We start from the raw sequence: 14568 nt of genomic DNA, 5'->3' as shown, positions 1-14568 counted from the left end.
TGGTGGTTTCACCCAGGTGGTGGGGTTGGGGTGGGGTGTTAGAGCGAGCTGTAGGCATCTCCAGCCCTTCCCTGGGACAAATGCGACGTTCGCGCTGATGTTTTTTTCTGCCCCTCTCTGGGATCTGCTTGGGGTCATTTTCATATGTTTGCTAACATGCTTCTGTACCTTCTTCTGTCTTCACTGGTCTGCAACTTCACGTTACTCCCAATTTACTGTGCCCGGTGCCCCTTATGTACGTTAGATACTGGTTTTATTCTGTCTGTTACTGCTAAAACCAGGTTTTTCAGCTCCAGGTCTGCATTTTCTTAACTGGCCACCAGCGAGTTGTGTGTATAGCTGTGAGGGTCCCCAGTGCCAGCCTGTGCCCCATCTTTTACCATCCCGTGCCCGTACTCCCCCCTGCTGCATCCTGTGTCCCCACGGCTCAATGTCCCAGCTCTTGTACCAGACCTGTGTCTCTCTACACTGTACCATCGGGTAGGAGCCAAAAATACCTCATTCTGCATGGGATAGGAGGAACCAAGAGGGTGAGAGCTTTTACAAGCTGAGTACGAAGCTCCCCGGGCACTTCTGTCTCCTGTGCAAATCCTGCCCTCCATAAGCACTTCTGCTCCTCTGAGTGGCCGCATCCTGCTTCACAATTTCAAAAAGGCGCCAGCAAGACCAAAGCAGAGCACATTAATACTTTCTCAGCTCAGCCCTGAAGCTCAGCCCAGGAAGCTGCCCTGCCAAACTTCACACGTTTCATAGGGTAGGCATCAGCACTAGAGAAGAGGAAATATACATCTAAACCCAAACAACAAGCTCGGCTTGAAGAAAACATTGGTTTTCAATGCGGCTATGAATTAAGGTAAGAGACGATTATATTTTACCTATAATTTGAAAGAGCAGGATGACAAGAAATGGTGTCTCATGAACTTAAGGAAACTCTTCACTGCTTAGTGCTTGGAATCTAAATGATATTTAATTTGGGTAAAGATGATGTGGGTAATGTTTACAAGTTGCGAAAGTAGAAAGGGGAACACTTTTATTAATTGAAGCAGACCAGGGGAGAGAAATTTTCTCGGTGACTAATTATTTGTGGCATCTTGCGGTAAGAGAAATAGTCACCCTGGCTAGCGGTCCTCAAGGTTAAAGCAAAATGCTAATAGATGCCTAGTGTGCAGCATTAGCCCAGAAGACTAAGAAGATGCAGCCCTTCTACTTCATAAGATGTTTTTTGTCAGATGTCTGCAGGGATTTCACAGCTCACCGTCATTGCTTGCTTTTCGTTCTGGTCAGTGAACCAACATCCCAAACATCACTGACGCTGAAAGACAGCCCAATACACAAAATCTGGTAGAGACAATAGAAAGTGTTTGATGCTGACAGACCGGCAAGGGAATGACAGACAGTCAAAACACTTGAAAACCCAACTTTCTGTATGACCACATTACTGAATTTCTTTGTGACTCAGCTTTCCATAGGAAGGATGTTGCACAAAGATGTCTGCTGGTTTGGATGAGACATTTGAGTAATACAGTGGCGGCAGCCTCTTAAGTGCTTGTGTGACATAAACACAGATCCAGAAACAGTGGCTCCCCAAATCTGGTCTGTTGGGGCAGACCTTGTTAGAGGCAGCACAGCCAGAGGCAGTGAACCGGGCGATGGAATAAAAGACAATGACTGCAATGAATTACAAGGGTTTGGGCAGTGCAGAAAAAGTCCAAAACAGAGAGGAAAAGGCTAAAGTTTGACCAATGAGAGCACATAGTAAATTGAGAGTAAATCACATAGTAAACGTGATCTTCCCAGGAAGGAGCTGGCAACTCTGGGACTTAAATCTCATCCCGACACAGTCAAGGCGTAATATGCTTTGCTCTCTAAATTGAGGACGGAGAAGATGATTTAACAACTCTCCCATTTCTAGAGAGCCATCTCGGATTTCTCAAGAATGCTGAGGCAACGTGAGCCTATTAATAACAAAAAGAGAGGGCAGGAAGTAAATAGGTGCCGTGATAAAATTGCTGAGAGGACAGACAGAGCAATTGGTAACAGTAAACAAGCACAAACAGTGCACACAGCTACAAACAGTTGTCTGTTTTCACTGTCCCTTCAGCAGAAAATACAAAAGAAATTTGAATGCCGCTTAAGAAGGGAAGGCCTGAGAGAAAGAAATACTGACAAAGAGCAGGTAAGAGAAAAAGCGGGTAAACCACTCAACTACACATGTTAAAAAAGATAGAAAAGTGTCACGAGCAACTGTGCAAGCAGAAAGGGCAAATAGGGGAACTAACAGGCTGGGGGAAATACCTTTGAAACAGATTTTCCAGGGAAATCCTGATCCTGGCCATCACCATCCAGTCAGATGACAGCCCCAAACACCCAGTGCTCTGCCGGCAGCTCTTGGGAGGAAGCCTGGTCCCTCCCCAGCTCTGCCACTGCCCCCCAGCAGCTGAGTTAAAGTGCTCCCCAGCCCCTGCGAGGACAAAAATAAATACTGCTCTTCAACATGATTCTCACGCCGTTTATGTAATTGCCCATCCTCTGGCTGGTCCCTGGGGGCAGGACACTGCCAGGGAACCATCTCAGATTGCAGAGGTTCTGCAGAGGACCCTTGGATCTGACCTTGAGAGGCATGGATGAAACGTTCAGAACCATTTCATCAATTTTTGAACCTCAGTTTTAAGATCCAGGGGGGATGCAGGAGTCTGATCATACTGTCAGGTCATATTTCCTAAATGCATAACTCATTTCTGAAATGGATATTTAAGGATATGACTTCCTTAGGGCGCGATTTCTAAAGGGACTTTGACCGCCAGAGGTTCAGACTGATTCCTTGTGGTATTTTCAGAAGCCCCCCTCCACCCTGCCGCGGCCCAGTGATTAGTTCCCATTCAGAAGAATGATTAGAATCAGTGATGGCACCCCGGGGAAAGGCCTCGATGTGACTACCTGCATCTTCACTGGCTCAAGCGCCTTTACAGATCATGCCCTGAAACCTGAGCCTATGCTCTGCTCCATTAAGGAGCAGGTGGGACCCCCAGCGTGCAGACGCCAAGTCTCCTGCATGGCCACCCTGGCAGCTTCAGAGGCGCTTTGTCCTCTCCAGAGTCGAGGGAATGAAACCATTAAAATCCTCAGCTTACAGCTTTTGCTATAAATACACCAGCAACCGCAGGGGTGAGCTGCCGGGGGTTTGGCAGGGTTTCCCATGGCCCCAGCAAACCACGCACCGCTGCGGTCCCGCTGTCCCTCGCAGATGGCTCGTGGGGGAGGTCCTGCAGGCATGTCCTGGCGGGGCGACAAAGCCAGCAAGCGGAGGGATGTCGTTGGAGGCAGGATTCGTCCAGGGCATGGGAGTTCAGTCCCCTGTGTCCGCTTTGCTGTGACAGCAGCACAACCAGCCCGAGTCAGGCCACTGGCCCAGCCAGCTGGACCATGCACTGATGGAGCAAGAGCGAGATCTTGTTCAAAATAACACCTCTGTGGTTGCTCTGAAGCACAGGCGGTGCAGCCCTCACCGCTGGCAGAGACTGTGTTTTGGTGGTTTTTTTTTAAATCAGAGTACATCTGATTTTGATGCAATGGCTTAAGCTGAAACTGTAGCCCTGGTTACTTGCTGCCCTGCTGTTATCTCCCGGTTAGCTTGGAGCATCTTTGAGAAAGCACTTTCCAATGCTATAAAGCCTTAGGTGAAGGTGAGAGAGATCCTGGGGATTTTGGACTCTATACTATCCCGTCCTGCCTTCCATGATCCAAGTCTGATCTTTTCAATTTTATTTTTTTTTTTACCCAGAACTATTGGTTTAAGTTTTTAGATTTACATGCTGTTCATCTCCAGCGAGTGGTGTCTGCTTCTAATTTAGTTTGTGATGGTGGTGTAAAAACTGTAGAACTGGTTCAGGGAAGGGGCGTTTTTTTCATCTCTTTGACCTAAATGCTTTTGTAAAGGAACCACAGGCCTCTGCAATATTCAGGCTTATATTTTATCTTAATCAGCGGTGGTTTGATTGGCTTCTATTTCTGGGTCCTTTGTTTAGGACACCTGAAATGCCCTAGTTTTCAGAAAGCCTCAGCATCGTGCTTCTGCACCTTGAACTCCACCTTGAGTTGGAAAATCCAATAACGAAGCAGTCCAGATCACTACTTGCTATTAAAAAACTTATCCTCAAAGTCTTGGGTTGGGGGGGGGAGGCTCCATAAATTACATCACCCAAATCGATAGGCAATTCTTGAGCTTGCAGAACTCTGCCTGTCCACAGAAACGGTCCAGCTAATCTGAGAATAAATCACAAAAGAAAGACGATACACCAAAGAAAGGAATTTCCTCACCTTAAAGTCATCAGGGAAGGACTGTGGGAGCAGGGGTGCATCTGGGATTACACCACATCCACTGAGATTTCTAGCTTGCATGTTTCTGGTTTGAATTCCTGTTTTGAATGCATCGGTTTATGGTATGGCTAATCCCACTGAATTAGCAAGATTATTAGCACAAGCAAAAATGAAATCAAGTGTTACCAAAGTATGCCGGCAGCCCCGGCATCAAGCTCTGCAACGGTGAAGACTTCCTTCTTTTGTTCCTTCCCACTTAGCACGTCTTTAGACACCCGAGGGTTGCATCAGCTTTTCTTGCTGTGACATCTGGCTGGGAGCTCGGTTTCAGAGTCGACCCGACCGTATCAGCAGTCAGGTTTCCCAGCAGATGCGCCCCCGCTCTCGAGACACAGTCTGCCCTGTTTAACTCCCAGGCGTGTCACTTTGGGCTACATTAAAGCCAACACGAATCATCCCAGAAGGCCCCAGATTACTCAGATTACTGAATCACTGTCCAATTCTCTAACTCTTATCACTTCCCCCTTGCCAAATGATTCCAAATTTGGTTTCAGACCAACGAGGAAAACACTGAAGAGTTTTTGGCTTTGAACTCGTAGTTACTGCAGACCTTTTACAAGCAATATTCCTAGTTTGGGAAGGCTTCGTCCACAGATGGCCGGCTTTTGAGGTCTGACAGCTAACCGGCCCAAACCCCATTGTAAGGCTGTGTTGGGCTTGTGTTGCTTTGGGCTGGCGAGATGCGTCAATCAAACAAGCGGGCAGTGCAAGTCAAAGCTCCAGCTCTCCCACGCAGTACTCTTTATGAAGCTTGTAAAGCCATCAGATGTCCAAACTAAAGCTTCTTTTCTATGAAGCCATGCAGAGTGGCACTAGCTGCCCTCTCCCCCTTTACTGCTTAAATTTTATTTTGCCCAGGTTAAGGGTTAGGTTACACTAGCTCTTCTGCCTTGCTTCCCGCTTTCAAAGACTGGCATTGTGTCAGCTGCTTCCAGCACCCATAGGGGTGGAACGGGGAGAACACCGGCCCACTTCAGGACTGAATAAAAGACTCATATTTAAGATTTAAAGTAGCTGCGTCTGCTGGGCTGGGCCTGCTTTTGACCTCGACTATCTGACACGATCCCAAGCAACTCTGGAGACTGTGCCCTAAGGATGGAGCTGCCCTGCTTTGAAAGACAAGCTAAGTGAATTACTGGAGCCAGTTGGGTCTAGGACTAGAAACCAAGCCCCATCTCTGGTTAGCATATTGCCCGTAAGTCTTAAGTTTTGTTTTGGATATCATCCAAACCATGGTTAGAGGTGTCTGTGGCAATCTGGTGATTGCATGGTAGCTGCTTGGTGACAGGTTGGTTAAGAGTTTCATCCAGAGTGCTATTAAGACTCACATCTCTCCTGTTAGTTTCCACCCAGTTCTGCTTAATTGCCCTAAATCTCTCTTTTGTGTGTGTTAGAAGTGCCACCAGCAGCTACGACATTTAATTGGGAGGTACCCAAGGACATCCCTACTGTCTTACCGAGAATCACTGGCCATCGAGAGGCAGATGGGCGTAGTCGCAAATGCACAAAAGCGACAGCGTTTATATTTGGGCAGGGTGGTGGCAGCTCAGATCAAAGGGTGAGAAAGGCATAACGCACCCGTAGGGTTTCACAGGGCTTCCCACAAAGCCTACAGCTTCCCTGAGCCAGCTGAGTCGTCGGTGTGAAGCTCCAGCCCGCTCAGCTTGCCCTGAAAATGTGTTTCGCTCACATGAGAAAAGCAATGTAAGAGCCTCACCCAGAAATGCTGACTAAGGTGTGAAAATCTTTCCGAGACTTAAATAATTCTATCAGTATGCTGTGCAGATCTGAAGCGTGACCCTCTGGTGGAGGCCTGGGTTTGGTTATAGCTTTTAACTTCTTTTCATTTGGTGACAGCAGAAGCATCACGGAGAGGCAAAGTGCTCGCAGACCCCCTCTTCTCGGCAGGAAAGCTTGTAACATGGCACCAAGGGTGGTGACTGGAAAGATCAGAGGCACGAACAGGACTTGGCTAGTGTGTCACCCAGCCCGATGGCAATGCTCTTTTGAAGGCTGAAATGCAGCTTCTGTTGCTTAGAGGAGTTTGTGCGTCTCTCATAATTTCACTTCCCTACGTACTGCATATAGCACACACGGCTGTTGGGAATAGCTGGGTTGAGAAACAAGGGGTTTGGTCCTGCAGACTATTGTTTTTTAGACAGCTATAAACGTGATTAAAAGCAGAAGTGTTTGTGGGGAGCAGGGTGTAAAACTGCTGGGGAAATCTGGAGAGGGAGCAAAGCGGTCGAGCAGTTCCATGAGAAGCAGAAGTGAATCTACAATTTCCTGTACTCAGCAAGGGAAAATGTCTGGTGGAGGGACCTTGCAGGCCCGCAGTCCTCCTTCAAGGTCCTCTACGCTCTTCAGTTAACTTTGTCCCTTAGGCGAACATTTATCGTAAGCACAAGAGAGAAAATTGGGTTGAAGCTGACAGTGAGAAGGACTATAGCGTGTGCTGCGGTGGGCTTTGCGAGGCTGATGGAGAATACCTGTCAGGGAAGGATGAAGGAAGGGTGGGCAGAGGTGTTTCCTCGCTTTAGAGTGTGATAAAATTTCATCACATTATGCCTATCTGGCATGGGCTTTTCTGGGGGGCCCTTTGGAGTTTGGAGCCCACCTGTTGAGTATCATCAGCTTAAGCTGAGCAAAGAGGAGCTAAATATTCAGAAAGAACTGGCGGCATTGCATACGCAGAATGAGTGGCAGTGGGAGGATACGAGTGTGTGGTTGGTAATACACAAAATCCAGGAGCTAGAGAGTGAACAAGCCACAGGTTGGGGCAGCAGTTTCGGATGCCGATGTCATTTTAGTAAGCGCAGTTCTCACTTGCCCCGCCAAGATGTGCAGTGCAGGATCTCGCCCTTCCCATTGGCACAGGTACCACGGGCTTTGCAACCACCCATCCAGGGGTAAAGGAAATAATTTGCTACTGTAGAAATAAATGATCTCCATCAGCGAGCTAGAGGAGATTACCTGACCGAAAAGTACTTCAGGAAAAATCCCAGCCCAAGCAATGTTCCTCTTTGCTTCAGTAAGGCCAGGAGTCAATCCTGCACCTCCGTGTAAATGTTTGCCTGTGAAGAAGGTGGCCATTCCCATGCCCAGCTTTCTCTCCAGGCAATGCCAGTGGGAGCAGCCTGTGCTGAAGCCAGACCTGAGGGCTACCCTGTGGTGGGACCTCCGTTTCCTCATGCATGTGAAATCCTCCCTGCCCCTAACAGAGCACAGCGGCTTGTACCGACACATATGAAAACTCTCCAGAGGAACAAGCTGTCTTTCTAGATGTGAACTAAGGGAGCCAGCATGGGAAAGGCCAGCACAGCTAGAGGCTCTCAGAGTGCAGAGCAAACCAATGTGCGCTCCCTCTCTCCAGATCACGGGGTTTCACACAGCACCTCTCTGGTTGCCTGCGCAGTTAGTAAAGATGTTAATGGGATAGGGGCAGGTATCCATTAGTTTTTTCTTTTGTGCATGAGATGACTCCTACCTGTCACACCAGGAGAGACGTGTCTGAAACACAGCAGAGAAGAATCTGGGGCATTTTGCAGGGACATCGTGGCCTCTGTCTGGCTTCGTCACGGAGCCATAAAGTTAGGATGGGACTTCTGGAGGTCTCTTGTCCAAACCCCTGCTCAGAGCAGGGCTGGATGAGTTTCAAACATCTCCAAGGATCTCACAACCTCCCTGAAGCGCTGTCCTGGTGTTTGACCACCCTCACAGTGAAAATTTTTTCCATGCAGTGAGTAACAATTTCCCATGGCCTTTGCCTCTTATTCCTCTGAGGAAAGTTGTCTGCTTCACTTTACACTTTCTCACTAGATCCCCCTCAAGCCTCTTGTTGAGGCTGGTCAAACCCAGTTCTCAGTATCTTCTCATGCACCAGGTGTTCCAGCCCTAATCATTTTGGTAGCCCTCTACCGTGCACCAGTGCGTTGGTGAAGAATCAGCTGTGGAGCACATCAGCCCACAGAGTAAGACGGAGGCTCTGGCACTGTGCGGATGGCTGGCTGCAATAACAGCTCGGTGGCAAAGAGCTGGGTGGGCTAGTGTAGTGACTCATATTTGGTACAAGAGACTTGGTGTACACCCGACACTTCTTTTCCTTTTAAAGGCACCTGCTGCGTACATTTACCCTCAAAAGAGGAGTGTCAGGATGGAAAAGGAGAAAGTGAGGGGATATTTGGATTATGTACGATGTCTTCTGCTCATTTCTGTATCCCTCTCAGGGTTTACAAAGTAATGACTGGACAGACACTTGAAAGGATAAGAAACCTGTCACACATCTCTGTAGGCAACTCTAATTAGTTATCTTACCAGTAGGAAATTAGTATCTTGTTTACAACTACCATCAGCTGCTGCCCCAGCACCTAAGCATTTCCTATTCGTCTCCTTTAATTCTGCTGCTGTCAGATACCGCAACTCCCGAAGCCGGAGAATTAAACTGGGCTGCAAGCAAGGGTCTGGAAAGACTCTGGAGGTGGTCTCACCTCCCAGCTCAAGTGGAAAGGCACTGCAAGACGCGCTGAGCCCGTGGGTGTGCCTGCCTACTGCAAACAGCCTGCCCTCCGCTGTGCCCGTGCTCCAAAACTACCAGTGCTGAGACAGCCCTCCTTCTAGCCTACTTTTACTGTGCAAAACCACAAAGATTGTTTTCTAATGACTGTGGGCATTTCTCATTGAAATGCTTTGGGCACAACTAGTCTTTGAACCGTCAGAATAAGAAGAAACTTTAAAATGGAAAGTCTGCGTTTCCAACTAGCACAGAAAAACTTCTTTGAGAAATGACGACAAAATAAGAGGCCAGAACTTCATGGCCCACACCACAAACGGCCCTCTGGCAATGAGGCATTAGGAGAAAATGTCACTATGGTGACAGTAGCCACCCATGGGGGAGTTTGTTGTAGTTACCACTACTCACATGAAACAAGGACTGTCTGACACCTCAGGACATCTTTATTTCATGCTTAGTCTTGCAAGGCTTATTTTAAACAGAGGCTTTGAAAACTATTGCTGTCAGTGAAACGTGGACATGTAGGCTGGGATTCCAATCACTTTGCTCTAAGTGTCAGAAGTGGGAGTAGTTATACACCGTCGGCATCTACCACTGAGTAATGTGCCAATGCTCATTAGGGAGCATCATCGACGCTTATCCTGGGTTTTCATCAACGTGGTCAGCTGAGTCTGGAATGCAGTCTGTCTTGTCTTAAAGCAGATTTGGCCCGACCTGCATTGGATCGGATGCACAGCTCTTCACTGGCTGTATTGACTACATCTCCTGCTAACAGAGGATGTAAATGTCTGTATTAGAGACAGATTATGATCCCTGAACTGAGTCCCTTCTTTGCAGTCAATGGGGGCTCCAGTAAGAAGGTTTCGGCACTGTGACCAGGGGGTAGGTGCAGTTTAGTTATCACTGACCTTTCCTTTCAGTCTTAGCTTTAGCAGGCTGGTTTGGCCATGTTGTCATGTCCCTGGGCTTCTGCACAGCGTATCACACTCAATTTCCTTCATTTCCTACAGCGAGAGCAAGTAATGGATAGTTACAAGCTCTTTACCCCAACCAGGGAGCAGAGCTAATTCAGTAACATCTGCACCCCTCTACGATTTTTGGTTCCTGCAAACAGAAGTCTTTGCCGAGACTTGGAACACCACATCCCAAGGGAGCCCAGAGGAACCGAGGGGTGCCCCGAGTTACTGGATGTGCAGACCAGCGAGCCCAGAGGCCACACACCTGCAGCCCATATCTCTTTGGGTGCAGCCTCTGGGCTAACCAGCCCTGGCTCCAACCTGACCACCCTGCAGCCAAGGCAGGAGCAGTCATGAGATGCTTTGGTGCTCGAGGAAAAGCATCAGTATAGTTTCCCTTCTTCTGATTATAGGACAATTTATTTTTTTTTAAAGCCTCCTTCAAAGGTATGCTTGCTCCCAGTGCAAACCGCTCCTCCCACATCAGCAAGCATCTGCTCCGTCCTGGCCAAACCGGGCGTCTTATCACATTTCCACCCTGGGGTTAATGTGTGGGGCGAGACTGGGCTTCTTGGTGGTGTTGAGAGGCACTGCATATGCTGATCAACAGCTACACGGGAGGTACCATTTCCTGCGGAGCACTGCCCAACAGATGGGGAGAGCATCTGCCTTTCTCACGCAGCCATGCACCACCCGCAGAGCTCAGTTATTCGGATGTTGGTTCGCTGCTGCTTCTGACGCTCTTCTGATAACCAGGGGCTTATTCGACAGCCCTTGAAATTCTCATTTGTGTTTTCTTATCGCCAAAGAGATAACTTTCAGTGAAGTACATGTAACAGCAGAGTCTGGACTTATGTTAGTAACTACCATCACCTCTGCAGTAATACCACTCTCACTAATCCAAACAGTGAGAAAATCCCAAAGCGTGCATGTCTTGCAGCGTTTTACTATAGCAGATACTGGATCCCTCTCTCTAACATTATTCTCTTTTCCCTTTTCATGTTGCCTCTAGGCAGAAAATTCATCATGACAGAAGCATTCACAGGAACGACAGCTGAATACAGTTATGATGAACATGCTTTTTCCTGCAACAAGACTGACATCCAAGAATTTGGGAAAATATTTCTACCAATATTTTACATCACCGTGTTTGCTCTTGGCCTCACAGGGAATGTAATGGTGATTGTTGCCATTGTGAAAGAAGGGAGTAAAAAAAGCATCACTGACATCTATCTCCTGAACTTGGCTATCTCGGACTTTCTCTTTGTGATCTCCCTCCCCTTCTGGGCTTCCAACACAGTGCGTGGATGGACTTTAGGGACCATTGCATGCACAGCTGTTTCCTCCCTGTATTACATTGGTTTCTTTGGGGGCATGTTCTTTATCACTGTTATCAGTATCGACAGATACTTGGCCATTGTCCGGGCAACATACTCTCTGAAATCCAGAACAGTGAAACATGGCTTGCTTATAACCTGCGGAGTATGGGCAATAGCGGTTTTGGTTTCAGTGCCACATTTTGTGTTCTCCAAGCTGGTAGAAAACGACTGCATTCCTGTCTTCCCCCAGGAGCTGGAGAACATCTGGCCGGTGTTCTGCAACGTGGAGCTGAACACCATTGGCTTTTTAATCCCAGTCTGTATCATATGCTATTGCTACTGTGGGATGGTCAAAACCCTTCTGTCCTGCAAAAATCAGAAAAAAACACGAGCCGTAAAACTGATCTTGGTTGTGGTGGTCGTGTTTTTTCTGTTTTGGTCCCCCTACAATGTACTGATTTTTCTAGAGACTTTAAAGCACTATGAGTTATTCACAAATTGCGACCAAATTAAATCACTGGACTACGCAATGCACCTGACCGAAACCATCGCGTTCAGTCACTGTTGTCTCAATCCTCTTATCTATGCCTTTGCTGGGGAAAAATTCAGGAAATACCTCTATCGTGTCTGCTTAAAGTACTGTCCATGCCTGTGTTTCTGTGGCCCCTGCAGCCGCTACCAGGTCACCTATTCAGCTAGCTATGCAGAAAGCGTCGTGGTCAGCAACATAACCCTGAACACCAGTGACCAGGATGGATCTGTCTTTGTCTAAAAGGCTCTGTGAAGAAGAAAGTCTTCTGCAGGACTAGCCATCGCTGAGAGGTGTAGTTTTGATGCTATATATTGACGTGAAAGTCATTTTGGGGTTATAGATTGCAACAAATATTTCACCTGTGCTTTGCTACCTAATAAAATCTTACTGTTAAAAAAAAAAATAAATATATATATTTCTGAATACACATTTAGTGCCAACAATGCACTCAGTATTTATAGCATGCAATAATCAGAGCAAGGACCGTCCTTAAGGATTTGGGACCTGACCTGGAGCTGATCCAAGCAACTCCCTTGATTTCCGTGGGCTGTGGCCTGAGCCAGAGGCCAGAGTCCGGGGGACCCCTTCACTCAGCACATCCCCAAGTGCTCTGCTGAGCGAGGGGCTGTCAGCTTGATCAGCAGACACCAGCACACGCTGGGACAACTGGATCTGGAGGTATAGGTTTGGGGATCATTGTGCTTGGCCCGAATATGACACAATCAAGCTGTGAATTCCTTGCAGAGCATGGCAAGTATGTGCTTCTCACCCTGGCTCTGCTTGCCACACCAGTTTTAAGGACCAAATGTGTCTATACCATCATAGACAACGGCTTTTGTGACAAAATAACCACTTTCCCTGCTGCTCACCACAACCTTCTTCAACCTTTGTGGCCTCTCCCACCACAGCCGATTTCCCCAGGGAAACCTGCAAGTGTACCCAGATTCAGTGCATCCCGGAGGACGCATTCACCATGTACGCTCCACAGCCTCCCAATACCCTTTTCACTCTTGCAATGACAATGCACTGGCGGTGGAAAATGTCAATCAGATAAGACAAGTGAGAGTCCTCCCGCAGGGGCCTCCTCGGGAAGCTCCTGCCATCATCTGCTGCAAAAGCAAAGGAGATTTTTGTTGGCACTGTGGACTGGAGTTAGGTGAATGGAAAAAGGACTGTCACCATCTGTGAAGCTGAGGTCACCTTACAAGGCAAAATCAAGGACCAATCTTACGAAACGAGTCCATGCCAGTGGCACCTTATTTCTATACATTGATGGAACTGGCAATATATCAAATCTGATGAAACCCTCTCACTTTTTGACTAACACAAAAGTGTTGTCCTAGAGTATCAGTGGGAGGAGCAGGCCCTTTCTTTGTGGACCTCAGTACCACCTTGCTTCTAAGAAAGCTTGGAGGAGAGCCTCTCCCTAAGCAATTCTCCATATGCAATAATTCAACAAATAATAAATATTCCATTTTTTGCCACTGAACATTCAGCACCGTCTACAGTATAATAGCCCCTTTTCATAAAATGCCTTGTGTTAGGTCTAAATATATTATGTATGCTCAACTTTTAAAATTTCAGCTATAAGCGGACTTCCAGGCTCCAGACCTAGTGGCTAAAATTAAGTGTAGCGTGAGTGTCACTTGAAATTAAATTACTTTTCAAAATTCAGTCTGCCAAAGCAAGTGAGATAAGACAACTCCCTCTGCCCCACCCCCAGGCAAGTGGTATTTTTAAGAAACGGTATTTTTACAATGTTTTTTTAAAGAAATGCTAAGATGTGCAGAAAGAAAGAGGAAGGTACTCTGAGACTAAACAAATCATCTGCATGAAACCAGTCCGAAGAGGGAGGATTGCCAGGCCGAGCAAGGCAGTCTTACTTGGTTTATTTAACTTTCCTTTTATTTTTCAGACAATGGTGAGTTACCGAGTGGGAAGAGTAAAAGCCACCTTTAAATATGATCCATGCGCTGTCTCCAGAATGAAAGGTGCAAGCCTGGAGCTTTCTGCCAGCTCTCTAGGAAAGGAGAGCACTTTCCTGCCTAGCCCTGGCAGTTTCCCAGGAATCCTACGCATCCCCAGCACCGCGCATCGCGGCACACACGCCTTCCAGGTGCATCTCCCCCTGGCAGTGCAGACTTGATGCCGTTGAGTCAAACTGGGCTCTCTGCAAGCCACACTGTGCACTACTGCATTTGCAAAAATCCCCTCACTGCCAAGCCAAGGGCCCCTCCTGACAACCTGCACACCTTCTGTCCTCTTTGCCACAATGCGCAATGGAAGACTTCCCGGGATTGTCAGCCTAACACCGCCAATTATTATGCAAGTCGTTATATAGAACTTGCTAATTACATCCAAGGTCTTATTGCTCGGTATCTGAGCATTTGTATGAGATAAAAAGCTTCAGGGGGGTATCCAGGCGTCGGGCTCTGCAACAAGTAGCTAGTTTATACACACGCCTCCTCATAGCAGAAGTGGTAAATCTTGGAAAACCCGTTGAAAACCAAAAATCAACGTTTTTGCTTTGTTTGCATTAGCAGGAAGAGTTGCGTTGTAATTGTCCCTTAAAAAAACTCTCCACTCTCAGACTCCACAGACCATACCCGTGCTCTGAAGGCAACCAGTAACAAACCCCCAGGACTGGGCTGAGCTGCGTCTGAGATGGGCATTGCTGCTCTTGGCTGTACTGCACCACGCCAGCAAGCACGGGGAGCCGCGGCCCCACAGCTCCTGCCCACAGCTTGTCTCTCATGTAATCTGTGACGGCTAATATTGGATAGTTTCCTGGGTTTCTGCTAATTTGGTACATTACGCTCCTTGAGGTATTCTTTGCACCATTCGAGTCTGAGTGAAAGCCTGCTGATGTCTCCT

General features: G+C 47.6%; 1 protein-coding gene across 3 annotated transcripts; it reads left to right on the top strand.

Moving 5' to 3' along the window:
- Positions 1-697: 697 nt before the first annotated feature.
- CX3CR1 (C-X3-C motif chemokine receptor 1) lies at positions 698-12974 on the top strand. Of its 3 annotated transcripts, none has more exons than XM_054193076.1 (3): positions 698-853; positions 2105-2176; positions 10856-12973. In XM_054193076.1, exon 3 carries the CDS (start codon positions 10870-10872, stop codon positions 11932-11934), a length of 1065 nt encoding a protein of 354 aa, XP_054049051.1. In that variant the 5' UTR covers positions 698-853; positions 2105-2176; positions 10856-10869; the 3' UTR covers positions 11935-12973. The 3 variants fall into 3 exon arrangements, with proteins under 3 accessions (XP_054049051.1, XP_054049050.1, XP_054049052.1); XM_054193075.1 differs by having other exon boundaries at positions 2102-2176; XM_054193077.1 differs by lacking the exon at positions 2105-2176 and having other exon boundaries at positions 10856-12974.
- The last annotated feature ends 1594 nt before the right edge of the window (positions 12975-14568 follow it).

Source organism: Rissa tridactyla, chromosome 2 (assembly GCF_028500815.1).
Source record: "Rissa tridactyla isolate bRisTri1 chromosome 2, bRisTri1.patW.cur.20221130, whole genome shotgun sequence".
Taxonomy (NCBI): domain Eukaryota; kingdom Metazoa; phylum Chordata; class Aves; order Charadriiformes; family Laridae; genus Rissa; species Rissa tridactyla.
The sequence above is the reverse complement of the archived record's forward strand: the minus strand, read 5'-3'. Positions and strand labels throughout refer to the sequence as shown.

Excerpts from the sequence above, each read along its gene's own strand:
- CX3CR1 (XM_054193077.1), top strand. The coding sequence starts at position 10,870 with ATGACAGAAGCATTCACAGGAACGACAGCTGAATACAGTTATGATGAA.